The 25,767-nt window shown below is 42.5% G+C and overlaps 1 protein-coding gene across 1 annotated transcript; it reads right to left on the bottom strand.

Annotated features, from left to right (window-relative positions):
* On the bottom strand, positions 1-23,697 carry CNN3 (calponin 3). Its single transcript, XM_036387959.2, has 7 exons — positions 23,541-23,697; positions 4,942-5,063; positions 4,435-4,501; positions 3,103-3,240; positions 2,533-2,649; positions 1,662-1,808; positions 1-1,109 (listed from the first exon to the last, which is right to left on the bottom strand). Exons 1-7 carry the CDS (start codon positions 23,595-23,597, stop codon positions 762-764), a joined length of 996 nt encoding a protein of 331 aa, XP_036243852.1. The 5' UTR covers positions 23,598-23,697; the 3' UTR covers positions 1-761.
* Between the last annotated feature and the right edge of the window lie 2,070 nt (positions 23,698-25,767).

The raw sequence follows: 25,767 nt of genomic DNA, 5'->3' as shown, positions 1-25,767 counted from the left end.
TACCTTTAAGAAAAAAATATTTATTTATAAAAATACAATGGGATCAGTTTCAGAAGTGTGGCAATAAATACAGTTCAAGGAAGAAAAAAGCATTTCTACATGGATATATTATGGCACAATAAAAGGCAAATGCACCATTAATCATGGAACTTCTGTTGGCTCAAGACTTTGTACAAGCTCCCTTTTTAGTAAGACAACTATTTCTAAGTTTGGTCAGTGTTGATAATGGAATGAATACACAATCACAAATGCACACTTATGTCTAATGCAGGACTTAACATTAGCAAACAATACCTTAAAAACATAGCAATGATATTAAATCACTAATGAGATATCTTAAATTTAATTGGCAAAGACCACATGTAACTTTAAGCATGAGATTCTTTTATCTCCTCCGGAGAAAAGCTGTAAATATGTAAAATGAAGGCTTAACTTGGTATGTAAAAACCTGCTTAAGTAGAGATTGTGAGAATGCATAGCTCCTTACGAAACAACCTGGCTGTATGAGAGCACTCCCCCTTTCACAGTATTCCTTTTACTTCATATGCAGTTATTGTTTATGCTGTAGACTACAACTGTTACAGCACTAAAGGCAACTAGACAGGGAAAGGGCAGAGAAAGGAGAAAGGAATGTATGTAAGGCAGTATTTCTTTAGGTACATTAAGCGTAGTGTGTAGGAAAGACAGGTAACAATTCCACAAGGCTAGTTTCGTTCTTACTGAATAAAATAATCAACTAATACTGAACTTTTGATGCAAAGCTAGTAATCAATGCCCTGGTCACTGTACTGGCCATGGTAATCTCTTTGATAGTCATCTTGGTACTCCCCGTGGTAATCATCCGGGTACTCTGCCTGGTAATCGCTATCGCTGATTTCTGACCCGTTCGTCCCCGTTCCTTGGCTGCCGTTGTGAATGACAGGTTCTGTGGGAGCAGCACAGTACTTGGGGTCGTACACTTGCCGTCCAAGCCCATAGACACTCATTCCCTTCTGTGAAGCTACTTTGTTGGTACCCATTTGTAACGAAATAGTTGAGTTATCCACAGGCTGTAATATGTGCTTCTGATCATAGATGTCTCTCCTGGTACCTGGGGCCAGCATACCAGCCTAATAAAACAGGATTGTAGAGATTCAGTAAGAAGGTCAAGAGCTGTGATTACTAGATACATGATTTCACTAGTATGCCTCACTGAAAGTGCTGAAAAGTAGGAACTGAAATATAACAAAACACAGTGAAGTAACATCCGTTCACTAGTAGGTGAGTCACAGAAAAAAGGCCTTGCAGAAAGGTCCAGTTTATGCTTCTCTTTGGAAAGAATACACTAAGCATTCTGACTAAGGTAGTGCCAGTAAGCAATTTCTTTTTTGCCTCTGTCTAGTTAATACTTATAATGAAGTTACTGTTTTCTCCTGGTATAACACTGCCAGCAGGAAATTCTAGAAGCACTGGGATGTTTTTATGCCTTAAGACACTCAGCACAGAACACACTGGTTAAGATAAGAGATTCAAGGCCCTCAAGTACTGCATGAAGAGCACAGCTGAACTGTACCCACTCACTGCTGCCTGTTAGACTCTGCTACTGGGCACACTCCAGGCTGTCCTGTCCCACTGGGCTGAGAGCTGTGTCCCTCCTGCACATCACACACAGTCCTGCTTACCTGACTGGCTCCTTTGTTAGTGCCCATCTGTAGGCTAATCGTTGTCTGGTCAAATGGCTTATCAGTTTGCATTTTTGGGTCATAGAGGTGTCTTCTAGTTCCATAAGCAGTCATGCCTGCCTGACTGGCACACTTGTTGGTGCCCATCTTTATTGGGGGAGGGAAGAAGTGGACAGAAGAAATTATTTTTGTTTGTACATTAAGCATAGTCTAAGGAAAAAAACACGGTTGGTAACTGTGATGGCTGACAAAAAAAAGGTTCATGTTTTCCTCATGTAGTTTGACCACTACCTGTAATATATTACCCTTTCTCTTTTCAAGTTTCAAAGGGAAAAATAAAGGCAACTGTCATCCTAAGGCCCAAGTGCATTGCAATTAGAGTGGAAGTATGCCTCAAAATGTAAAAAGTACCTTTTACCTTTGACAGTAATGATTCATTTATACTGCCACAATTTTTCTACCACAGGAATTTTAAGATTTTACTTTGGCTTTTATGATTACTAAGGAAAGAGGAGAGAAAAAACAAGTTTCTACCATACAAAGAACTTTTTAACTATCCAAAGACTCCTACTTTAAAAACCACCTTAAAAGACAGAGATGATGCTGCTAATATTAGCTGTTCTTTTCCTCCTTATCACTCTTACAGCAGATTTAAAACAAACAAACCAACCTTCCAGGCAGTGACTTGATCTTATAAAGCCAATCAACTGCTTACAAGAATTAAAACCTCATTCCTCCTTCCACGATAAGAATATATTGTTATTCTGCACCTGGTTTTGCATAAACAATGTCCCAGTTAATCAAAGCAAGAAAGTTGTTCTCGAATGTAACAAATTACTCAAATTACTGCAAACTTGAATTTCATACTTACCTGCAGGCCAATTACACTTTGACCAGCTTTTAGTTTTCCTGCATCAAAACTTCGTGCTTGTTTCTCTGCATATTTCACACCGATATCAATTGTAGTATGAAAACCTTTAGTTTTTGCCTATTTTGGGAGAGGGAAAATAGAATATTCAGTGTTTGAAGTGTATTTTCTGTCTCCAGTCTCTAAGCCTGTGCTGCCATGAGCAGGTCTGTCTCCATGAGACCATGTCAGGGCTGAGAGAAGGTACCAGTTCCCCACACCATTTGAAGGCAGCTCTCCAAAGCTACCCGAGTCAGAAGGACATTCTGCAGGGATTAGTGCTCTCCTGTGAGCCTGCCCTGTTCTGTGTATGCACATGGAAGCAGTCAGGAACCCCCACTCTGAACTCTAAGCCCTCCCTGGGGCATGTGGGAGCACACAGCTCTCTGCAGTGCAACCTCTGCACTTCAGACTCTCAGTACTGTCTGTCCTCTCCTGACAGGCTGGATGCTGTTTTCTGTATTTACATGGGTTGTAGGCTGCATCTGAACTGGCATATGGATTTGGGCCAACTCCAGAGGTATAAATACTTACCAGACCTGCCAGTGCCACTAGAGTAGTCTGTACTTGAGTCATATTTCCATTCTCAAAAAGATCATTTGCTTCAAAAATGTCATGTGGCTTCATACCGTAGACTTGGATGGCCTTGATAAAATTCCCAATGTTCTCCAGCTAAATAGAAACATAAAAGCCAGTTTTCTACAGTGTTTCAGATCAGAAATTAAGAAATTTTAAAGCCTTCTGGTGTTGGTTGGTTTGTTGTTTGCTTGTTTTACTCAAGTTCTTTGCCTCGTGCAAACTGGACTAAATAGTTGGCATGGTTAAGAGTGACTGGCGAGAAGTTTTTGTTAGTTTTAACACTGATTTCAGAAATCAGACTATGAGGTCATCCAGCCTGGCATCCCTCCATCAGTGAGTACCATATACTTTGTTAGAGTGGGCTTTGGTAAGACTTGTCTCAACTGTCTGTCCCTTCCAAGAGAAATTCTAATCTAAACCCTGCTTCAAAATTAGAAAATCTGACATAGTATCCATGCTATTTGACTTCAGCAACTCATAATTTTGAATAAAATAAAACTGTAACTATATGGATGGGATCCTTGTATGGACTGAAGGCATTATCTTGCTCACCTCCTGGGACAAATAAGCCTTGGGGTTTATTAGCACTTTTTAGCACTATGTGCTGTAGAAATTGGAAAGCAATGCAGAACACAAAAGTGAATGAAGGACTGAATCTCTTCTTTCCTTCTGAAGTCTTAAGAGGTATTAAAACTTTAAAAACAAAAATCCTCACCCTTATTTAGAAGTGTTCAATGCTAAGAAAACAAGGAGGCTGACATAACAGTATTAAGCTAGACTCAGCAAAAGCAAAGGCAGTAACTCTAGGCAGCAACCCTTCTAATGCTTGTTCCAGACACCTTCTCAGGCGGATGCTTCATACAGAGATGTCTAGGTACAGGCAGGCTGTTGACCTAATACCTTGCAGCACTGCCTGGATGGAAAACTCAGTTGTGATTCAATAAAAAGAAAACTTTTTTTTTTTTTTTTAACTGGGCAAAGGCCTTGCTATAGGGCTTTAGATTGTTCTTCCATCTGACACTTCTCTGAACAGCTAAAGCACTGCTGTTAAATACAGGTACTCAACTGCCACTGATGAACCACCTCAGCTGTAGCTGCCTTCTGTTAATAAACACTGTTCACGTCTGCAGCATCCTCAACTCTTGGATATGTATCATATGTAAACTTGGTGCTACTAAGATTTAAGATGTACCACTTTCACAGCAAATTTGTTAATAGAGAACAAAAGTACTGTTTGGGGTTCAGGGGGTTAAAGGTGTAGTTCTGAGGTTGTTTTGTTTGTTTTACCTGGTGCCAATTTAGTTTTGATTGATTAATTTTCTTCACTGATCCTGGCTGCAGCTTATTTATAAGCCTGGGGAGGTGAAAAAGAGGGAAATGCTTAAACAATAAATCTCATCCTTATACCATTGCGCAGGCATTATATAATACTTTCACTCATTCTTTATTAGTTGCATCAAAATGGTTAATTTCTTGGTTCATACAGTGGACTAGCTCAGTTCTCAGGTCTCACAAGTCTAACAGACTGTAAGTATTTTTGTGTGCCATTTGATTACTATAGAAATGAGCTATGCCATTAAATTTAGAAACACTTAGAAATCTTGGCTGAAATATAAAGGAGATTCAAGTGTTCATTTTTTCCAACAGTTTCCAAGAAATTTTCTCCCACCCTACAGTCAGATATCTTTGACTGTAATTGTTGACATCTTTTCAAGGGGAATCTTCAGAAAGTCCCTTCTTAGTTCCTTTAAAGTAGAAAACTCCTAAAAATAAGGTTATTTAATAAATGCTTACTCGCATAAAATTATGCCATCTTTTAATCCCAGCTGGAAGTTTGCACCAATACTCAGCCCTGTCACCTCTTCTATCCAGTTACGCAGGTCCTCTTCTATCTGGGGGTCATATTTCAGGGCAATCTGTAACACAAGCAGTCATAAAGTTACTTCAGGAGAGAAATCTCCAACTCTTCCCCACCCCAACTCCATGTATGCTATAGCTGTCATCCAGTAATTTTATTGCTGGATTTTTAATCTGTATTTTATACATCAGAGTACAGATGTAAGTACTTTATCCCTTCAACTAGAATTTTCATGGCTTTACTAAAGGTCTGTTTGGAAAAAGCACTTTTAAGCATGTTGCAGTTTTTCTTTGAGTCAGAATCCCTGGAGCTCCTGAAAAGTCTTTTGACAGCTACAGAGGAATGATTTTTGAAAAAATACAGGAGTCAAGTTATACTTTGGCAGGAAGTAAGGAAGGGAAGTAGTATATTCTGAATTGCCATGCCATCAGTACTACTGCTCACATGGTAAATTTCTACATAAGAAATTTTAATACAATAGATTTGAAGTTATTCAGCTGAAGATTATAGTGGGTTTGCTTTTATAGCTAGTTTATGATTAATGGAGATGACCTAGTAAGTTTTTTCCTTGTTGCTACAACATTGAGTTATCTCGCTGGGGATTCTGGGGGCTGTGTCTGTGTCTTGGTTTATCGTTAACCTTTAGTATCCCTGCTATTTCTTTTCTCTTTGACCTTCCTGAAGACTCTTCTGGAATAAACTGATCTCATATTTTAATTGCAAAGGAAGAAAACCTGCAATAATCTTTGAAGTTTAAGGCTTCAAGAAGAGGCTTAGAACTGTTAGAAAGATGACTTAAAAATTAATTTTCCAGATGTTCAGACTTCCCTACTCTGTAAGTTTATGCTTCAATCACTAGAAATCAATCCATGTGAAAGAAATACTTCCAAGCAGTGAACTTCAACACCACCAGCTGTCAACAGCATCCGTGTTCTTTCACTCTGCCCTTTGTTCCCCACCCCTGAATGCACCACAAAGCAGCTCCAACTTCCTTCAGGCTAAACCTGTCACCTTTGCAATCCTTTTCAATATTGGCAAGTTGGACAAAATAGATTATATCCCTGAAATCATCCCTACATTTTCTGCAAACAAAGTAAGTTATCTGAGCACAAGATTGTGTGGGATAAATAACCTGCAGTGGTGCAGAGGCTGGCAGCACTTCCACCTTCATTAGCTGTCCTGCATGGGTCGGTGAGCAGGGTGGGAAGTGAGGGAGCCACTGTGAGAAACCCGACAGACAAGCACAGAATGTACCTGCAGCATTTCTAATGTGCAGAAAGTCAGCTCAGCTACACCAGTTGCTTACAAACAAGAAACTCATGGACAGCCATTCACATTAGATCAAAATGTACATCTGAGACTTTTTACGTATAGTTTTAAGACTTCAGCTATTAGCAGCTATATTTATACTGAAGGAGATTATAATTTCAACATATCTGAATGACTTGGATAGAGGCAATTGCTACATTTTGGCTAGCATTAATAATCCCTGGCTCCAAACTGACCAAACTACAATTTACAGTACTCTGTTCCCCCTTTTTCTTCTAAGGGGAATGGAAAATTCTTGTATCTCTGGCTTTACTTCAAAACCTTGTCTGAGTAATACTTATTTTCCTTAGACTATTTGTAATAGTAGTGCAATGTGCCTTAGTTACAGATCAGGATAATGGACTAACCCATTCCTACATTCAGATCTTGACTAAGGTGTAAAATTCTGTGCAGCGTTCTGTACAAGACGACAAGGAAAATATCACGACTTTATTTTTTAATCACACCTTCTGGATATTAGCTAAGATTAGAAGCAGGCTAGAAAAGCTAACTGAAGATCACAGCTTCAAAGGACATGGCTGTGGTCTCGCTCTATGGGTGGCAGGCAGTCCCCCTTGCAATCCCTTAAGTTTAGCACAGCAGCAGCACAACCACATTCATTTCCAGGGATGGTTAACAATAGCAAGGAATGGGTAACACCTTGAAAATGGTGTATGAAGAGGTCAACTGCCATCTTTCTCCTTTCTAACCTGGTGATTAGCTTACAAATGACTTTTCATGGATATTTTTATTTCCTGTGGAAGCAAAGCTTATGTGATCACATCCTTAATTTGTCTCCTCAATAACATCTGGCAGAACCCAACTAGCTCGCTCAACATGATAGAAAAGAAGCAGTCTTGGACAGAATTGAACCAGTTACATGTTGTGTGAAAATAAATATATGTGCAAGGGAGAAGGATACCAAAACATCTTCCCCAAAAGACTGAATTGTAGCATCGTACTCTTCTTGCACATTAGAGAACCTGTTAAAATCTTGCAAAAGTGACCTCACCCACAAAACCTTAAGTTATGTGTACAGGCAAGAGAGTGTATAATTTATTTCTGTACCCCAATTCAAGTGAAGGAACAGGGTTTCTAGAAAGGCCAGAACTTTCTATTCTGATGCTCCAGTTAGAAGACAGCAGAAAATTTGGGCTGGTTGTTCGTATGCTGACAGCTCATACTATGATAAAATCACCATTCCAGCATCCATGTGGGTACAAAGCAGGGCTTGAGCTGATGTCCCCCACAAATCTTTAGTTACAGACATAATGAACATTGTGCTTTCTGAAAATTTAAGCAGTTTCAGTGTAGCTTAAAGACAGTGTTAGCAATCCTGCAGTTGAAATCATCTGGAATAGAACTGGACTTGTGTTTCTACCACTTAACTTATTTTTAAACTCTGGCAAAAAAAAAAAAAAAAGAAAGTAAGTTTGTGATCATACCACCAATAGACATAGTTTAATCTTTTCCCTCCCAATATTAAAAAGAAAAAGTAAATATGGAAGCCAGTAAGAGCGAGAACCCTAAAGACTTCTGCAAGTGTGGCTATCTTAATCTTTCTCGGCAGGCAAAGAAGAAAATGTCAGAAATTTTTGTCATTTAATAGTAAGTGTATTCCATATGGAAGATTACAACTGAACTGAATATGAAATTGCGGACCCCACTGCTTGGGGACCTTAGAAGTAATCAGGTAGAATTTTATCACTTCTGAAGGATATTTACTTTATGTTGAAGTACTTTACCATGTTTCAAATCTTGAGCTTTTCAAGAGGTTTTAAATTGTCTTGGGGTATCACTACAGTGGTTATCTAGAGACAGGAAGTAAAAAACACTTATACACATGAGGAGAGTTCTTATTGCCACTAAAAGCATTATTTTTGTTCTGATTTTTGAGCTGGTGGGAAACTAAGATACAAAAAGTAAAACGTGCTAATTTCTCTGCAAATTATATTCAATCTACCTAAAAACCTAGAGATGTGGAATCCTTCAAATAAGGCTTTAAACATGTGAGAAGAAGGGATTAAACAGGGAGAGTGACAGGTCAGATACTACCAGAAATAAGGCATTATGCTTATTCTGAATTCTTAGCTCTTCTATTCCCAGTGGCACAACCAGAGGTTATGTAACGCTCTTACTGAATATTTCATATTTTCCACATGTGGATATCAGAGATGTTCCAGTTTTCCTTTGATTGCTATCTATGAGGTGAAGCCAGAGGCTTTGATATGAATGTAAAAAAATTATGTCTTTCTCCATTACTACCAATCAAAAATATGCCAACATTTGATCCTTTATAAATACTGAACCTTCAAGGAAGATACTTAAATCTTCAAGTCTACAGCAAAAGAAAATACTGTCTCTACGGAAGATGAAAGCTGTAGCCAAGCAGCTTCATTCCAAGTATCATCAGTGCCACAAAAAAACCCTACAGTTCCAGAATACTGTAAAAATGATTCAATTGTAGCAATGGATATAAGATTTTGCAGAAGTTTAATATAAGATAGCAGGAAGCCAACTGTTCATTTCTTCCTTCTGACAAATGTCAAAAGATACATAAAGTTGTTGATGTTGCTCTTTCTGTTGATGCTTCAGAGATATAGGTTTAATAGAAATATCTTTGAAAGGAAACTAATGTTTATAGAAGTGGTCAAAATTATGGGTGATCCAAGGTGGTGGCAGGAAAAGGCTGGGTGTTACCTGCCTATGACAAACTGATCCACATGTGTTTGTGCCAATGTATGCTTCAGGCTGGAATCCTTGCGTTGAATTTGATTCCTCTGGCAACTTCACACCTGATCCTCACAACTAGTTCTGTTCAGGTAGGACTTTCCTCTTTGGGAGATCTTAAGAGTGTAAAAACCCTCCCTGCGTGTGCAGTACAGCAACAGTAACAATCATCACTGTTTTTATCAAGCTCATGAATTCCTGGAAGCTAGCAAAGTTCTGCTGGCCAACTTTAATGATCTGTGTCCCTTGAAGTCACTCAGTGTGCCTGCAGCATGTTTAGTTTGAGTGATGATGTTAAGCAGTACTTCACACCATAACTGGTATCATATGGACTTTGAGCTGTCCTTTTATGCTAATCTTTTCCAGTTTACACAGTACACACTGTACGCTGAGGGCTCCATGTATGCCAGATCTCCAGTTTGAGTTCAGCTGGCTGCACTGCTGCTGCTCTGGAAAAGTACTGTAACAGCATCTCAAGGAAGAGCTTAAGCACACTGCACTACTTTTTACACTGGGACTAGCAAACACAAATCTTACTAAGCTAAAAAGCAGGTATAAAAGATAAAACTTTTGAAGTTAAACATCATGTCATAACAGCTTGCACTTCTTAGTTCTGATGAAATTTCTGATTAAAGCTGCAGGCTTCCTGCCCTCCCCAGCAGGAGTCAAAGGTTTCATGTGCAGCACACTAAATTTAAAGTACTAGTAAGCTTTTGAAAAAACTGCTCTCTAGTCATAAGTTTCAACCAAAAAAGCATGTGCTTGTCAAAGTACATCAACAACTCTTATTATAGAAACTGTGTTTATCAACAAAACTTAAGATGTATATACATATAAAACTGCAGCAAAGTAGGTTGTACATTTTGGTTTTCCAAGGTAAATAAAGTACAGGGCCATGTACAGCAAGAGAAATAACCAGGACTTGACTCCAAGATAAGGTAGCATAGGAAGAGGTTACCTATATGCTTTTTCACCAAATTGGATAGAAAAATAGATAGAGCCCTAAGGTGTGGATTTTAATGTTCTTTATAGGGAGAAATTTGGTATGGCCCATATTCTTGCTTAAAGTGACACAAAATTAGTAACTTTTCAATTAAAAAACAAGATTGAGCAGAGAAAGCTTACTGAATTTTAAGTAAGTATAGGAGCACATTCATCTTGTACAGAATTTAATCCATGTTTAGCCAGGGGTTTTAATATTAATTTTACTTTTACACATCTAGACAATAAACTACTGAAAGCAAATATAAACAACAAATTAGAAACTCCAGGTTTTAAGACCTAAGCCTGTACAGTTTCAATTTTAAGCAGCAATTTGTTCCTGTATCAACTTTTCAATCTTTATTAATTCAGAACTGTCTGAGTGAAATTGAATTGCTGTGGTTTTAGTGTTGCCTTTGCAAACATCCTTTGCATTGGAATAAGCACTACCTTCAGCAGTGATTTGTCCTGCTGAGGCCAAAAATACCAATGCTGATACCTCTTTTTCATTTGCTTGGCACTAGTTTGTGATGAAATATTTTTCCTCCCCCTTTTCAGGGCTTATGATGGCATGGGGAAAGATGAAAGCAAAATTCTCTCCTGGTATCAAGGCAGAAGAAGCTCTTGACAGCCCTTACTGCTCAGAAGTGGGAGTCAGGCAGACCACAGCCAGTCCCAAATTGTTATCCAGAATTCCTGTTCATCACCTGCTGTTCTAGAACACACTTTTGAATCACCTATCTAAAATTTACACAGATAAATACCTGGGAGAAGAAAAGTGTTAAGAGCTTAGTGGCTATGTGAATAATCAAGACAAAGGCACAAAGAGTAAATTCTTCCCATTAGAAGGACAAGGATTTAAAAAAAAAAATTATACAAGCAAGCTAGAACTTTCTGGTTAAAATTCTATGGTGTAAACAGATTACATATCTAATCATCAGCTTCAGAGGTGACAGAATGGCAAGGACAATCACTGATTATTTAGTCATAGTGTAAATAAACAGCAGCACACTCTGTAAGTTGAGACAGGGAACCCAAGACTGGAAAAATATAAAATTTTTGATTTTACTGAAAGTGGGTAAGAAGATGAAGTGACAGGGTACCAAGGTGATCAAGGGAAGCTTGCTATTTGAAGTTCCAACCCAATGAGCACTCATCATAAGGACAAATTAAAATTTCCTGTTAATTTCATGCATGTTGACCTGGATTGCATGCAAAACCAAATGTCATAGGAGGCATATTTGTGCCCAAGAACCCCATATGTAACAGGAATGTGACAATGCAGATGAAAACCAAAGAGGAAAGTACTTCAAAAACTCAAAGCCACCACTCACTATGCCCTGGTATTTGAACATGCATTTTTTTCTGTCTTTATGGACTGTTGTTCAGAAAGGCAGAGAACACTGCATTAACATTACCACCGAAAGATCTCACTACATCCCAAAATGCTACTTAGCACAAAAATTTTACAGCTGTATCCATTTTGCTTAATATTCAACCTTTTTTTTTTAATGTGTAGCATAACTGATACCCTGCCAACACTTCACTGTTTTCTCTGTAAATCAAAATTTAGGCTACAATCTTAAAAAAAGAGATGGATGAGCATTAATCCAAAATTCCTGGCACTCTTCCCATAGGCACCAGTTTAAACTCTGTGAAGTGAGAACAAACCATGCCTCAAAGTTTCCAAGTCATCTTACAAGTACAGATACCTGCAGTCATGCATGGTGCTTGTTGCCAGATCAGCTGGCTGGAAGAACTGAGTGTTCTACTCCCTGGCTGTCCAGTAGGATTTTATGACATTTTGCAATTTTTTTTTTTGCATTTTTGCAGTGCTACCATCTCTTCCCCCAGAGTGCACCAAGAACTCAAAGGCCTGCCCTTGGACTGAATGCTGCTTCCCTCTCGTACCCAGCAGCTACTGCAACACCCTCACTTCTTCTAACATGTTCTCAGCTTTTCTTGCACTTTTTGCTCTCATCATGTTTTGCCAAAATCACAATCTTCTGGCTTGTAACTCCAATTCTCCTTAGCCATCAGCTTCCACTGTGAACTGTAGCACCTTCTGGTCATGCCACCGTACCTTATACTTCTTGGTATCCAGTTCCTTTTCTCTGTTTATTTAGTCTGTATATTGCTGAACTATTTATATTCCTTCAGAGAACATGGTTCCAGTAGTATCCACTATCTATTATTTTAAACCACTGCTTATTTTTGCTTCAAAAATCCACTGGGATATGAAATTTGTTCTCAGCTAAGACACAGCTGCTCCAACCCAATGGAGAAAAGCCTGTTAGTCCTTGATGGGAAGGGAATTCTCCTTGCTTTGAAACCCAGCCCCAGCATGACTGATATGACACAGCAAATCTGGACAGGCTCTGACATCACGAGCAGTAATGTCTCCTGAGACAACACACTGAGTGCTGCATGGAAAATCCTGGTAACCTGACAGACCTCAGTGATGCCTAGTTAATATTCTTTTGTGGGGGAAAGGAAAATACCATAGAGAACAATCTGGTGCATAAACGGAAAAAAAATTCCAAAGCATCTGAAAACAATTTCATTTTTCCAGTAGTAACTCAGGAAGCATCTCTTGGGACTATTACTGCAACTCTGGTGGAAAAGTAGTTCTCAAAGGCTAGAAGGAGCCTGCAAACATAAACAGTAACATCAATGATCACTCAGTCTTTCTCAGAACACTTTTCTAATCTATTGCTACTACAGAAGCCCAAGAAATTGGACATTCTTTTAAGTTTATCCCCTTTTCTCCCCAACAGAATGGCTTTCAAATATGTAATTTTACAAGCAAACTGTATTCTGAGTCGATAGCCCTTCCCCAAGGCCCAACTTTGTTGACAAGTCTTTCAAATTTTCCTCCCAAATAGGACTGCAGAGTCTGATTACTTCATTCTGTCTCCACACCTTTTTTCTTCTCTGCAAATCCTCTTCACTTACCCAAACCAGAGTAATTATGTTCTACAGCAGGAAGCAGGTAACTGGTAACTCAAACATACCTCCCAGCAAAGTTGTCTAAAGAAAGCTAAGTCTGTCACTTCAAGTGTTGCTATAAAAGTTACACAAAATGCACATTCCTTCTGCCTCTCCAGCAAAGAGGCAGTCCATGCTGCATTTTCTCAGCACTTTTTCCAAAGGCAAACCTCCAGACTCTCCTCTCACCGCTCTAATTTGCCCCCACCCAGTGAGCTCAGGTACTCGATTCCTCACTGCCAGCTGTGATGCCCAGCACAGCTGTGACAGAGACACGCACAAATGACAGGGCAGCTGCTGAGGTAACAGCATTTCCCAGTGAATTGGGCTCAGGGCTTCCCTCCAACCCACTGACAGCACTTGGTTCCCTGTCAGCCTGCACCCATTTAACTCCTTCAACTCATATGAGCTGAACAGGCTCACTGTGGTGTCTGTGATAGGTATTCGTAAAGAAAACACTGATTCCTCTCATTCTTACCATCCTTGTACATAGTAATTCAATCTGGCTTTTATTTTTGTAATTTAGGTGAAAGACGTTTCTTGAGAACTTCTTTAGCTGCTTCCAGCTACTAAGAGCTGCCTAGATTTATCTTTCATAAAGGTAATACATCCAAGTCTTTCAATTCACACATAGCATGTTTTTCTGGTTGAGATAATTCTCCCCACTGCTACAGTCTTAGCAGAAGCACAAGTAGTGCAGATTTCACACCCTAAGCTTTAGAACACCTTGCCTATCAACAGCTTCATATTCTTGTTTTGCTTTACCGCCAACAAAAATATTACAAGAATGAACTTGGCAAAAAGAATGAAAGACAACGATAATCTGCTGCTCTGGCTCTTTACCTCACCCCCTCCTGGGTATATCTCTGACCAATTAAGGTTCAGTAGGTGATGCACAAGGTTGATTATAATCCAGGAAACATTCAAAAATATTTTGGATTTAGCCACCCAGACAAGTTGTGCTTTAACCACACAAAAAGTGTTATAACAATATATTTTTTAAAGGGTAATGACACGTTAGAAAATGTTTCTTTAATTTTCTAATAATATACATCTTAAGAAGAATTTCTAAGAAAAGTAAGACAAAGTGAAAAAAATTATGATTACATGAACTTGTAGCCCAACCTTTTATTTAATGTAGGTTTAGTAATGTACAAATCAAGCCATAAGCCTGTTACGCTGGAGTTTATGAGTAAAGAAGAAAGTACAAGCGAGAAAGCAGAAAAGGCAGTCAAACTCCAAAGTAACAGACTCTGATTCAATACCCTGTAGAAACTTTTAAAGCACTGTTTTTCAGCAATTTAACACAAGCAGAAAGAGCAGCTGGCATCGCTGGGGGTGGGTAGGAGATGCACATACACACTGCATCCCAAACTCAGAATGCCACAAGGCAAATTGTGGTGTCACACGCTCCTGATTCGAGAGTAGGTTTGAAATACCCACCCAGAAGAATGTGAGGGCAAGGTTGTGCTGCAAATGACTGTGAGAGGTCTCAGTCCTCAATGATTTAAGGTTCCATTATTGTTCTGCAGAACAAAATGCTCAGGTGCACTGATTGAACTTTAACTTTGTTTGTTATATTTTGCTCCAATTCTGTTCCATCCATTCAAAGACCCGTGCTTTATTGCTGATATTTAATCTCACAATCGTTGTTTACTCTTTTAATAAAACCAGCTAGGTTCTTTCAAATAGAAGTAGATTTCCATATCAAAGACATTTTCATACCACCATTTATAAATGACAAAGGCTGTCATCAAGACAGAACATAGTAAAAAGGCATTAGTCTTAATGTTCTTCAAAAATTACTTGTACTTTTTATTTGTATAGGACATGATTAACAGAACAATGTCAGCAAGGTAGGGGAACAGCTTCTTGCAAAATTAAGCAAAGAGCATTTAGTCTTAGAACACCAGATACGTGCCTGAACTACACATGCTTCACTGACCTAACACAGTATTGACTTGCAATTATGATATATAATGGAATATCTAATTGATCCCCCACAGTGTTATGAAGTGAACCAAGGCAGTGGCAGCTCAGGCTGGTCACACAGTGGGAATCTCAACAGGAGCTGCAGTACAGGTCCTGCTCCAGCACATCCTTCTGCTTGCTGTGTACTGGCCTGAGCTCTGACTTGTGTTCTGCCCATGCTCAACACAGAAGGGAAATACTCTGCTGGGGTCCATGTCAGCAGCAAGGCAGGAGTTGCTTTTCACCATGAACGTTTAACTATAACCAAATCCCTTCCAAAATGCATGTGGATTTGAAGCCTTACCTTTTCCTGTGAAGGCTTCTAGTATAGAGCCAACTGATTAGGGACAACAGAAAAATACTTTTAAATTAAATTATTCTTATTCAAGCAAAACCAGGGATACTGAGATAATGCTGCCTATAAATAAGAGACTATATTGCTTTCCTGCAGATATTTCCACTGCCACAATGGCAGAGCTTTCTTAGCAGGAAAGCATAGTATGGTTTTTGCAATAGTAATGTCCTGTTTTATCCTTAGGAAGAGCCACGGTAAAAACATGCAAATAGGGCAAGATTTGTTTAGAATCCATCTATAATTCAGACAGCTAGGATTTTCAGTAGATCAGATTCCATCTTCATGCAAGCATTTCAGAATAGCAAGAAAGTGCAGAAATATTTAGGCAAATAATTGGCGTTCAGGTCCTGTGTGTATGCCCAAGCCACATACCGATTCACTTCTCTGTACCCCTTAAGGATTACTCGGTAACCAAAAGGTTGTCTAATGAAAGGCCTGACTAAATAACATCCTCAAGAAAAATCCTGTGTTGACCCCAGAATAGAGAGTTGAGTCTTGGAAGGGAAGCAGCACAGGCACGGAATGGTTGAAGTCTGGTTTCCTTGAGTGTCAGTGACCAGGGTAAGCTCAGGCTCCCAAGGCTGGCAGCCTGCTTGGCCCAGCTGCTGGGACAGTTGGGGACAGTCCAAGCAGGGCACTGGACCGTGGCTGTGCTGTGACAGCAGCACTTCATCCTCGCTCAGTGGCCTTCCCTTGCTGCCAGCTCCTCCAGGGGCACCACGCCTGCCAGCCTTTGCCAGCTCCACACCCAGAACGGCATCGCTTCGGGTAAGAGACACTTTCGTACAACTCTCTACAACCGAAGATTAATTATGTTTCCCCTCTAAGTATCTACTAAAATCTGCACTGGTTTGAGGAGGGGTGGAAAAAGAAGGGGAGGAGGGGGGTGAGTGTGGGTGGAAGGAGGGAAGGGTTATTGCAGCTTTAAAAAAAAAGTCCCAAACATAGAACCACCCACCTGAAGAAAAGTCAAAAATGTTTTTGAGAAAATCACTGTCATTCAACCCCACTAAATAGAAACAATGACATAAGTTACTGTGAGGCATTACTGCAGAACCAAATGTATTTACTCAAAAGAAAGTATTTGCTGCTGAACACAGCTATACAAGCTAACAGTTGTTTAGAATCAGATACTTACAAAAAGCATTTTTAAGCAAGAGTCCCTCTTAAAGAAAAAAAGAAGGATTTTCACATGATCTCACTTAGAAAAAATCTGTTTCAAATTGCCCTACGTGTCCTGGCCTGGAGCCCATTTTTACTGAAGGCCTTTCCTGTACAGTTCCATAGGGGATGGGAATCTCTACAAAGTTTGCCTTAAAAGGACGTATCAGATGCCCAGTGTATACCGTGCTATGCAGCTACAGGAGCTGACAATTCTGAGTACAAAGAAGTTTCTATCCTTTATTCACCAAGGCAAATTATAAACTATTTGCAGGCAAGAAAAAGCATCCAAATTAATGTTCTGTCAAAAAAAGACAAGGTGGGACAAAAATCAGTGATGTGCTGCTGTCCCACAAGAATGTGTGCATCCATCCATCTATCTTGTATGGGTATTGACTCAGCAACAGGACTAATAAGTATTTTTCTCCAAATTTTAAACTAAGTCTAACTCTGAAACCACACAAAGAGCACATTCATTTGTAAATTTTAAACAAGCAAGCACTGCTGTAATGCAAATCATAGTTTTTTATTTTCTGAGGCTGCTAATCCCATTTAATTGTCACAACTGTCAAGCTCTATTTACTTTCTTCAGAAGTGTTCTAGTCATAGGAGATACACTGTGAGCTTGCATTCAAAGGATACAAAATACTTATCTCATATCCTTAAAAATTAACCATGTTTTATGGTTTTTAAAGTTTTATGATTTTCTAACACCAGTGTAAGATTTCCTGAAAGTTTATTAATTCACCATAAACCAGGTCACATCTTATACATGGACAGAAAATGCTTTAAATCTGGAAGTGAAGACCCAGGGTGCTCACTGAGGTTAAACACACCAGAAGTTTCAGCAAACACCCTCACTGTTCATTTACTGGTGCCCGTGCAGCACTGGCAGTTTTGTGTGTGCTGACCCCACACAGGAGCAGACCCCTGGAGGGCTCCTCAATGCTCATGTTCATGAGGCAGCAGTAGCTAATCTTGGCTGTGCTGTGCCATTCGTCACCTTCCTCCTAGAAAGAAGGGTGCAAGCTGAGAGGCAGAGCTGGAACTGGCGCCCCTCAGCCAGGCTTAGCAGGGGCAGTGACACCTGCCTGCAGCTCAGCACAGGCCCGCGCTGCTCCCACCCCAGGCCTGAGGGGCCCCAAAGACAAGAGCCAGCCTGGCAATCAAGTGTCAGGGTTTACTGGGCATTGAAACCACGGGGGCAGAGGCAGCTAGCTCCTGTGGCAGTGCTGCACAGCAGCCACTGCCAGATGTCCCTGGGGCAGCTCCTTCCACGCATCTGTCTGACCTACCCAGGGGCTGTGACACCGGGGACAGGGCACATCTACCAGGTGGGGCTGTGCAAGGGCTCCCGAAGGTGAGTCTCGTTGTTTGTGGGCTCAGCAAGTGTCCAGAACAGGAATGGGTGCTAACATCCAAGCTGCTGGCAAGAGAAGCGTTGCCATGGCAAATCACTTGCTTCTGCTCAAGGTAAGAGATGTATCCTTGCTATGAACTGTCAATGCAATGCTACCAAGGTTCCATCCCCATCAGTCTGTACCTCTCAGTAGGGTTACTTCTTACTGCTGTAGTGTTAACACTTCTCCTGAAGTAGCCACAGAACTGGCATACCCATACTTGATCATGCCTAACAGAATGGACTTGTCCTGAGATTGTAACAGTGGAAGTGGTAAATGGATTAGACACATGAAGATAGACACACTGAGATAGACAGTAAAGGATGAAGATGAGTGGAAACACTGTAGTTAAGATTCTCCACTGCTGGATTACCTTCCTCATTTAATAACAACAAAAAAATCTAATTAATCTGTATTAATACCAACTCTCAGTGAGTATGAGAACTCTTCACACACAGAACCTAACACTAGGAGAATACAAATTAATAGGTTACTACAGCTTAATAAAGCCAGTGATTCACTGGGCTCCTTTAAAAAAAAATCCTTTGCAAAATTCCCAGCAAGAGGCTACAGTCACGTTTCAGCATTGAGATAGCAAACACATTCTCAAAAGCACAGGAGCCCCTGCCCAGCAAAAAAATCAATTCCAGTGATTTGGAAGTGCAGGGCAGCAGGGCCACCTTCTAGCAAGTGCTATTGAATACAATTAAGTGACATTTAATCCTGTCAGTCAAAGTGAATCTAAGCATCAGAAACAAGGAACCAGCAGAGAAATTGTAAACAAATTGGAGAATTCTCATAAATTGGTTGCAGATACATTTAAAAAATCCACCTTAAAACTAAGTGACAAAATGGATGGTTTTCTTTTTTATATCACCAATGTGTTTTTAGTGATGCATGTTTATTGTGACAAACATCAATTGATTGTAAGTTTTGCTATGGAATTATTCCATTGTCATATTTATGTTTCAGGGACAGTTTTGCTATGGACTTAATTATCAAAACTGTACCATTAAATACAAAGTCAAGAAGTTCACTTGAACTGCAGGTCTGTTACCAATGCCTGGATCCAGCTCGAAGAAATTCAAAGTTCTTTGAAAAAAATACAAAATTTGGACACAAAGAGAAAAGTTTTAGTGCTTTCCACAGTGGAACTGATATTTAGCTAGGAAATGTAAACTTCAAGAGCCATGATCAACTATCAGAAACCATGAATTAACTGAAGCAAACTAAAGTTTATTGCTTGCTCCTATAAATTCTTCTGCTATTTCCCCTGAAAATCCCTTTTCAGTATACATTTCTATGACAATATTTCTAAGAGCACCAAAATATTAGATTTTTTATTAATTCCCCATGCAACAAAATGAAGATTTGTGTAATGCAAATGGTCATGCAGGCTGATTTTATTTTAAACTAAACACCTGAATTTAACTCAAAACTTGAAAATTAAAAATATTACTTCTTTAAAAGTTACACAGATAATAGAGAAAAAGAATAAAGAGGAATAGGAATGCAGAAATCTTATACTGTCATTGATGATGACAGAAAAATTCTCCTCTGCTCTTAAAGCCTGTTTTCACTGCCTTTATCCAGTACAGTCTCAATTTTTATTGTATAATTTCAGACAACATTGATAGAAATGCACTTTTACCAGTGGCAAACATTCTTACCTAGGGTTCACAAAATTCAGTGAGCAAACCTAAAGGTTTGTTAAAGGAAAATAGTCCAGAGGAAACAGAATGGTAAAGCAAATATATGGTAGGAAGAGTTGTATTTTAAGAATGGAAAAGGGTATTATTTCTGTTTTGAAAGGAGGGCCTAACAGTTCAACCACAGACAGCCAAAACTTATCTCACTATTAAATCACTAATTAAAAAATCTGAAAGATAATGATTTTAATCTGGCTGCCAGATAAAAATATTTCTTTAAAAAAAGAGTAATTTCTGGACTAAGCAATTAAATCTGTTTATTTGGCCTGTAGCAGGTAAAATAGATGACAAGAATTTTCTCCTCAGCCGTTTCAAGAGGAACACAATAATCATACCTAGGACTGGTTTGCATTATTCACCACAGACTTCAATTCTTTTTCATTAATCTGTAATTGCCCTCAAGAAGGAAAGCAGGAAACACTACTGCCCTCCTGCACACTTGCAAAACAGGGAGATATTTTGTTTACAGGCTTCATTTGTCTAACAGCCTCCACTTTATAAAGTTTGTTTCCCTTCCTGTTCCATTTTGCTAGGGCTTGACCTTTCAGGGTGGCAGCTGCAGGGCTGGGATAACACCACAGTTACTCTGCTGCCTCTAGAAAGTGTGGAAAATGGTACTGGCCAGTGAAAGCCTCCTGCCACAGGGATGGCTCAGAGGGAAAGTCAGGGACATGCAACAGCCAAATGCTATGCAAAATTTAACTCCCCACACAAACCATACTCCTGCACACCCTCACTTTCTTATGAAGATGAAACTGGCACTGTATCAAATGTAAGAGGAGGGGGAAGATAAATGCCTGTCTAATACAAATAACACTTCCATGGGAAGGGTGGAGCCACTAGGAAGCAGCTGAATGGACTGGAACCTCTCCTCCTGCTGCCCAATATTCCTGTTTGCTCCACACCTTCTGCAGCAAGACAATGGAGCATAAATCAGAGACAAACATAAAATCGAGTTTGCAGCTCTATCTAATTGCATCACCCTCTCATGGTATGTCAACCTCACGTACTGCAGAAACTCCCCCATAGCTCAAGAAGAAAATTATTTCTTGCCTGCAGAAGAAACCATCCATTTCAATCATTTTAAAGGGCTCCCCACTGAATATTTGTTTTGGATCAATTATCTTCTGTGATCTCAAGTAAACAGGGAATCGGCTTCAAAGGGATTACACTAGTTTGACTACCTACACATTTCTCATGCAGACAAGTTTCCTTACAGCTGGGAACCAGTACACAAACTCCATGCTTTCTCTGCAGGAATGAGGAAAAGAGATCCTTAACAGACACCAGACACCATATTTGTGTGAACTAAGGTAAGGAGCAAAACAAGAGAAGGGTGGGGCCTCAAAGCAACAAAAAAAAAACACCAAAAACCCCCAAAACAAAGAAAAAAACCAAAACCAAATACAACCCGCCCCAAACTAGAAGTATATTTTAAGCTTAGAGACTGAATCCTGACCTCAATCAAATGCTTAAAAAGCATCAGGGCACATTATATTAATCTATTTAAATACCATGGCAAACAAAAGGTCTCTCTGAACACTGATACAATGTCAAATGAGCAAATAAAGAACAAAAACCAAAACCAAGGGATTTTTTTATCCAGCACAGCTAGGACCCTTGGGCAGCATAGCTATGAAGCTGTCCATTTACTGCAGAAAAACACTGCTTGGAGATCAGCACCGAAAATTTCAAACAAGGGTATTTAACAGTAACTATCTTTCAAGCAGGGAGGTGCTACAGCTACTTACAAACATTACCCCAACAGCACATTAAAAAACCCATAACATAATAGTCTGCACAAAGGCCAGTGTTTTAGAAAGTGTGATTAAAACTGGCAGCAGAAACTGATTCTCCAAGAGTTGGAATTCCTCAAATGCTAATTCTTCAAACCTTCATGAGACAGAAAAAATCTGGGAAAAGGAATTTTTGATCTTTCCAGAGATATTATCTGCTGGTCCTCTGGAATTATACAGATGAACAGACACACATCTAACCCACAATCCCATGCAAGACACTAGATTGGAGGTACACTATATACCTGTATATAACACGATTGCTTTGAAATTTGATCTCTTCCAATGAGAACAACATTCTGAAAGCTCCAAGCTACACCTCTTCTGGCGATTTTGTTGTTGATTGGAGGCTCTTTTTGTTTGCTTGGTTTTTTTGAAAGGGGATGAGTTAATCTGCCTTTGGTGCACTTGAATCGTTTTCTATGACACTGCTGCACCGACAGAAACAAACAAGTAAACTGGAGCTGCCCCAAAACATCCACCCCTCTGCTATACATGCATTGAAGGCAGAGAATGAGAGCAAAACAAAGCTCAGCAAGATGAAGTAGAAGGCCCTTTGCATAAAGGTGTGAATTACACCAGTTTCAAATCCTCTGCTAATGCACAGGCTTGGAACAGTTCTTCAGGAGGCCCTAAGGAAGCTGATGGCAATGAGAAACTGAAAGAAAGAACAAAGAACTTCTTCACATCTTGTCCCCATTAAGGGATCGCTGTTAAACCTACATCACTTCGTCAATTATCTTTAAAGTAGAAGAGTTTCTACTTCTTCCTAATTCACATGCAATAGTACACAACACGTTTTAGTCTTTTTTTAGGTTTGGGTTGTTTGTTGGGGTTTTTTTCAGTGTGTAATGGTGTAGATAAATCACTAAGTTTAGATGCTGGAAGCAACCACTCTGGAAGACATTTGGTTACATGATGTCATCAAACTTTGCAGCAGAACCCACAACCATCCTGAGAAAGCCAATAAAGAAAAAAAACAAAGCAAAATGTTTTTTGTAAAGCATAAATTACGATGTTTAAAGCAACTACTTTTCTCCCTGCTCTCCTTTCTAGTCAGCTACAAGTCAAACAGGATCTGGGGATCTGCTGAAGCCTGAAACCAGACATGCGTGTGAAACAACCGGTTATTAAAGACCACGTTTAGGTTTCAAGCCTGTGAATAAAGACACTGAGCACCAACTTATACCCGCTTGTTTAGCGGTGTAATTTTTATTGCAAAGGTTTTCCTTCTTATTAGGTGATTGTTCGCTGCAAGGTAGCAGCCGGTCTAACAGGACAACGCGAGACACCTTTTGTTCCTAAGAGAAAAACCTCAGCAAAGCCGCGCACAACCGGCGCCCGCCGCTCCGGCCGCGGGGCCCGGCTGCTGTCAGCGCTGCCTTTCGGGCCGCTCTCAAGCGGAGCCCGCCGGTGTCTCGGCGCGGCTGCCCCGCTGGCGGGGCTCCCCGCGGGGCGCGGGTCCCGCCCGCAGCCGCAGCCGCGCCGCCTTTGTGCGCCCCCGCGGGCGGGGCGGGCCGGGCCGGGCCGGGGCGGGGCGGGCGGACAATGCGCGTCTGTGCGGGCCCGGCGCCGATTGGCCGCGCGCCGCCCGTGCCCATGATGTCATGCGGATGGAATGCGCCGCGCGGGGGGCCGCGACCCGCGCAGCGCCCGCGCATCGCCCGCGCAGCGCCCCGCTCGGCGGGCCCGACGGCGCCGTGCCCGGCTCTGCCCGCCGGGGCTCGCCCGCCCGCCGCGCCGCTTCGCCGGCTCTGGGACGGCTGTGGGCCCCAGCGCCGCGCCCCGCCCGATCCCGGCGGGCGGAGAAGGCACAAGCGTAATGTCCCGTGCCAGGGCTGCCGGCACGGGCAGGTGCAGCCCGGGCCACGCTGCGAATCGCGGCTCCGCACACGGGCCCGCCCGGCGCTGACAGCTCTTCGGTGCCCGCAAGTTTTCCGAGCGGTGCCGCGAAGGGCAGCGCTGTCCCGGGCCGGCGGCGGGCGCATCCTTGCGCGCCTCCACCGCGCGGGGCGGGCGGGACCCGCCGGCAGCCGGAGGCAGCGGAGCCCCGCGTCGTGCAGCGCTTCGTCCCGTCCCGTCCCGCCCCGCCATCCCGGTGCAGACAAAGCCCGGCGAGCCCCGCGCCGCCCGTACCTTGTTCTTGACCTCGGCGGAGAGCCCGTAGGAGGGCCCCTTGTTGAAGTGGGTCATGTCGGCGGGCTCCCGCGCTCTGGGGGCGCTGATCGCAGGCGCTGGCGGCTCCGGGCTGAGACGAGAGTCCGCCCGCGGCCGCGGAAAGTTCTAGTCCCTCCCCTCCGGCCGGAGCCACTGTGCGCCAATCGGGGCGCAGGGCCGGGGCAGCCCCCCCTCGACGGGCCGGGGAGGGGGCGCGGGGCCGCGGGGAGGGGCACTCGCCCCGCCCGGGCCCGCCCCGCAGCCGCCGCCGGGCGCCGCCCGGGGGTCCGGCCGGGGCGGGGAGCGCGGCGGAGCGGGGGGACGTCAGCGGGAAGGAATCCGCCGCCACCGAGGGCTGCCGCCGCCGCGGATTGCTACGGCCCGCGGCGGCCCCGGGGAAGGGGAGGGGATCTCGGCGAGGGACCGGCGGCCGCGGCCCGGCGCTGCCCGGCTGCTGACGGGGGCCTCCCGCCCTGCAGCGAAGTGCCGCACGCGGTGGGCAGCCCCCGCCGCACCGGGATGACGGCACTGAGCGACGGGAAGGCGGGAGCACGGCGGTGGCTCTGCCTGCCTTCGGGGCGATGCTTGCCCGTCGGCCTTTCCCGGGCGGAGCGGGACCGGCCGCCGGAGAGGAGGGCTCGGAAAGCCCAGGCATAGTGGGGTCGACCGCGGGCAGGGCTGGATGCTGGGGAAACCCTCGGTCGCTCATGCAAACCTCTCTCTTGCGCTGTGCCGCGGCTGAGCTACTTGTGAAATTCCTTTAAAAGTTATAGTATGCGAAACTTGGAACAACTCTGGGAGACGGAGCAGGAGGGAGGAAAGAGGCGCGCAATTGTCGCAGTGAGATGTAGCAGGAGGACGGGCTCATGCTCGTCTCGATCTCTGCTCCTCTGCACCTCCATGTGCTCCTGGGCGCGGGTCCCGCGGGAGGCAGCACCTCCGGAGTTGGTACGGGTCACCCCCTTCCTTCCTTCCCTGCGGCGTTCAGGCACTCAAGGACAGCGCTGCGCTGTGTTAGTGGCCGCCGGGAGCCGTGGGAGTCCCGTCCCTCTGTGGAAAGCACAGGGCACACACGAGGTTTGCGTGCTGGGCATACCAGCGGGATTACACCGGATCCAGCCCGTTCCTGGGAGCCAGCGGTGGACCGCGGCTGGCATCGGCACTGAAGCCACTCTGGAAAGCGAGTACACAGTGAACACATGGTCCATTGAGGGAAGTCCTGACCCGAAAATACAGCACTGTTTCCTTCAGTGTTAGAGTAACACTAGGCACGCAAAGTAACCTTTCAAATACGGTTAAATTTTAACAGATTTGAAAATAAAAATCATAAGACGATCCACTGGTAGGACTGGTTGTATAAGACACAGCAGGCTATCACGCTGGAGCTGTGGCCCACTTAGCCGCCCACTTGGTATCCCACGGAGAGAATAGGTCTGTGCCTCGATTTCATAGGAAAATATCAGGACTGAGTGGTCTTAACTCTGGCTGAAGCCAACGGGGCTCTTTCAAAAGACTTGTGACGGGGCTGTAACAGTCCTGAGGAACTGGCAAGGCAGCCCACAGGTTGTTTTGTACTGTGGTGCTGTGGATCAGCTCAGCTCAAACCGCTTCTCCACTGCGCTGCCTCTAAGGAAAACAGCCAGGGCTGTTCCTAATTAAAGGAAGCAGAACTGCCTAAAGAACCCACTGGGAAAAGGAAACTGTGCAAGAGAAGCAGGAAACTGAAGAATGGGGTGAGGGAATGGCAGTTCACATAAACATCATGAAAGTTCATTAGTTTTTAGACATTCATGTTGGGATAAACTCATCTTTCATAGCCTCAGAGAACATGTGATTTAGGGCTAGATTCAACATCCTCCCAAGTCCTTGGAAATGTTTCCATTGACTTAAATGATGTTGGATCAGGACACTTTGTTAATGCTCTCAATCATTTTTGCTGCAATACACAGTGGCTTGGGAAGTTTGAGACATTTACAGTTGGTATGATTTCCTCAGCTCCCTAAATTATATGTTTCCTCAATTTTCAAATAAAATGGACCTGATTAGTAGCAGACAAAAATATGGCCTACCATTTTCTTGCTGTACAATTAGGTTTAAGTTATCCTCAAACAAATCCTGTAGTTTGTGGGGGTTTTACCTCATCTGAGCAGGGCACAAATACAATTTGTTGGGTTTTTCTGTTGATACTGAATATCTGATTAGAAAA

This window comes from Molothrus ater, chromosome 9, assembly GCF_012460135.2.
Source record: "Molothrus ater isolate BHLD 08-10-18 breed brown headed cowbird chromosome 9, BPBGC_Mater_1.1, whole genome shotgun sequence".
NCBI classification, from domain to species: domain Eukaryota; kingdom Metazoa; phylum Chordata; class Aves; order Passeriformes; family Icteridae; genus Molothrus; species Molothrus ater.
The sequence above is the reverse complement of the archived record's forward strand: the minus strand, read 5'-3'. Positions and strand labels throughout refer to the sequence as shown.

Coding starts and splice junctions, on each gene's coding strand:
- CNN3 (XM_036387959.2), bottom strand. CDS start 23,597: ATGACCCACTTCAACAAGGGGCCCTCCTACGGGCTCTCCGCCGAGGTC. Junction 5,064..23,540: donor CCGCCGAGGTCAAGAACAAG/GTACGGGCGGCG, acceptor CTTGTGTTACAG/ATTGCCCTGAAATATGACCC. Junction 2,650..3,102: donor TAGTGGCACTGGCAGGTCTG/GTAAGTATTTAT, acceptor CTCCCAAAATAG/GCAAAAACTAAAGGTTTTCA.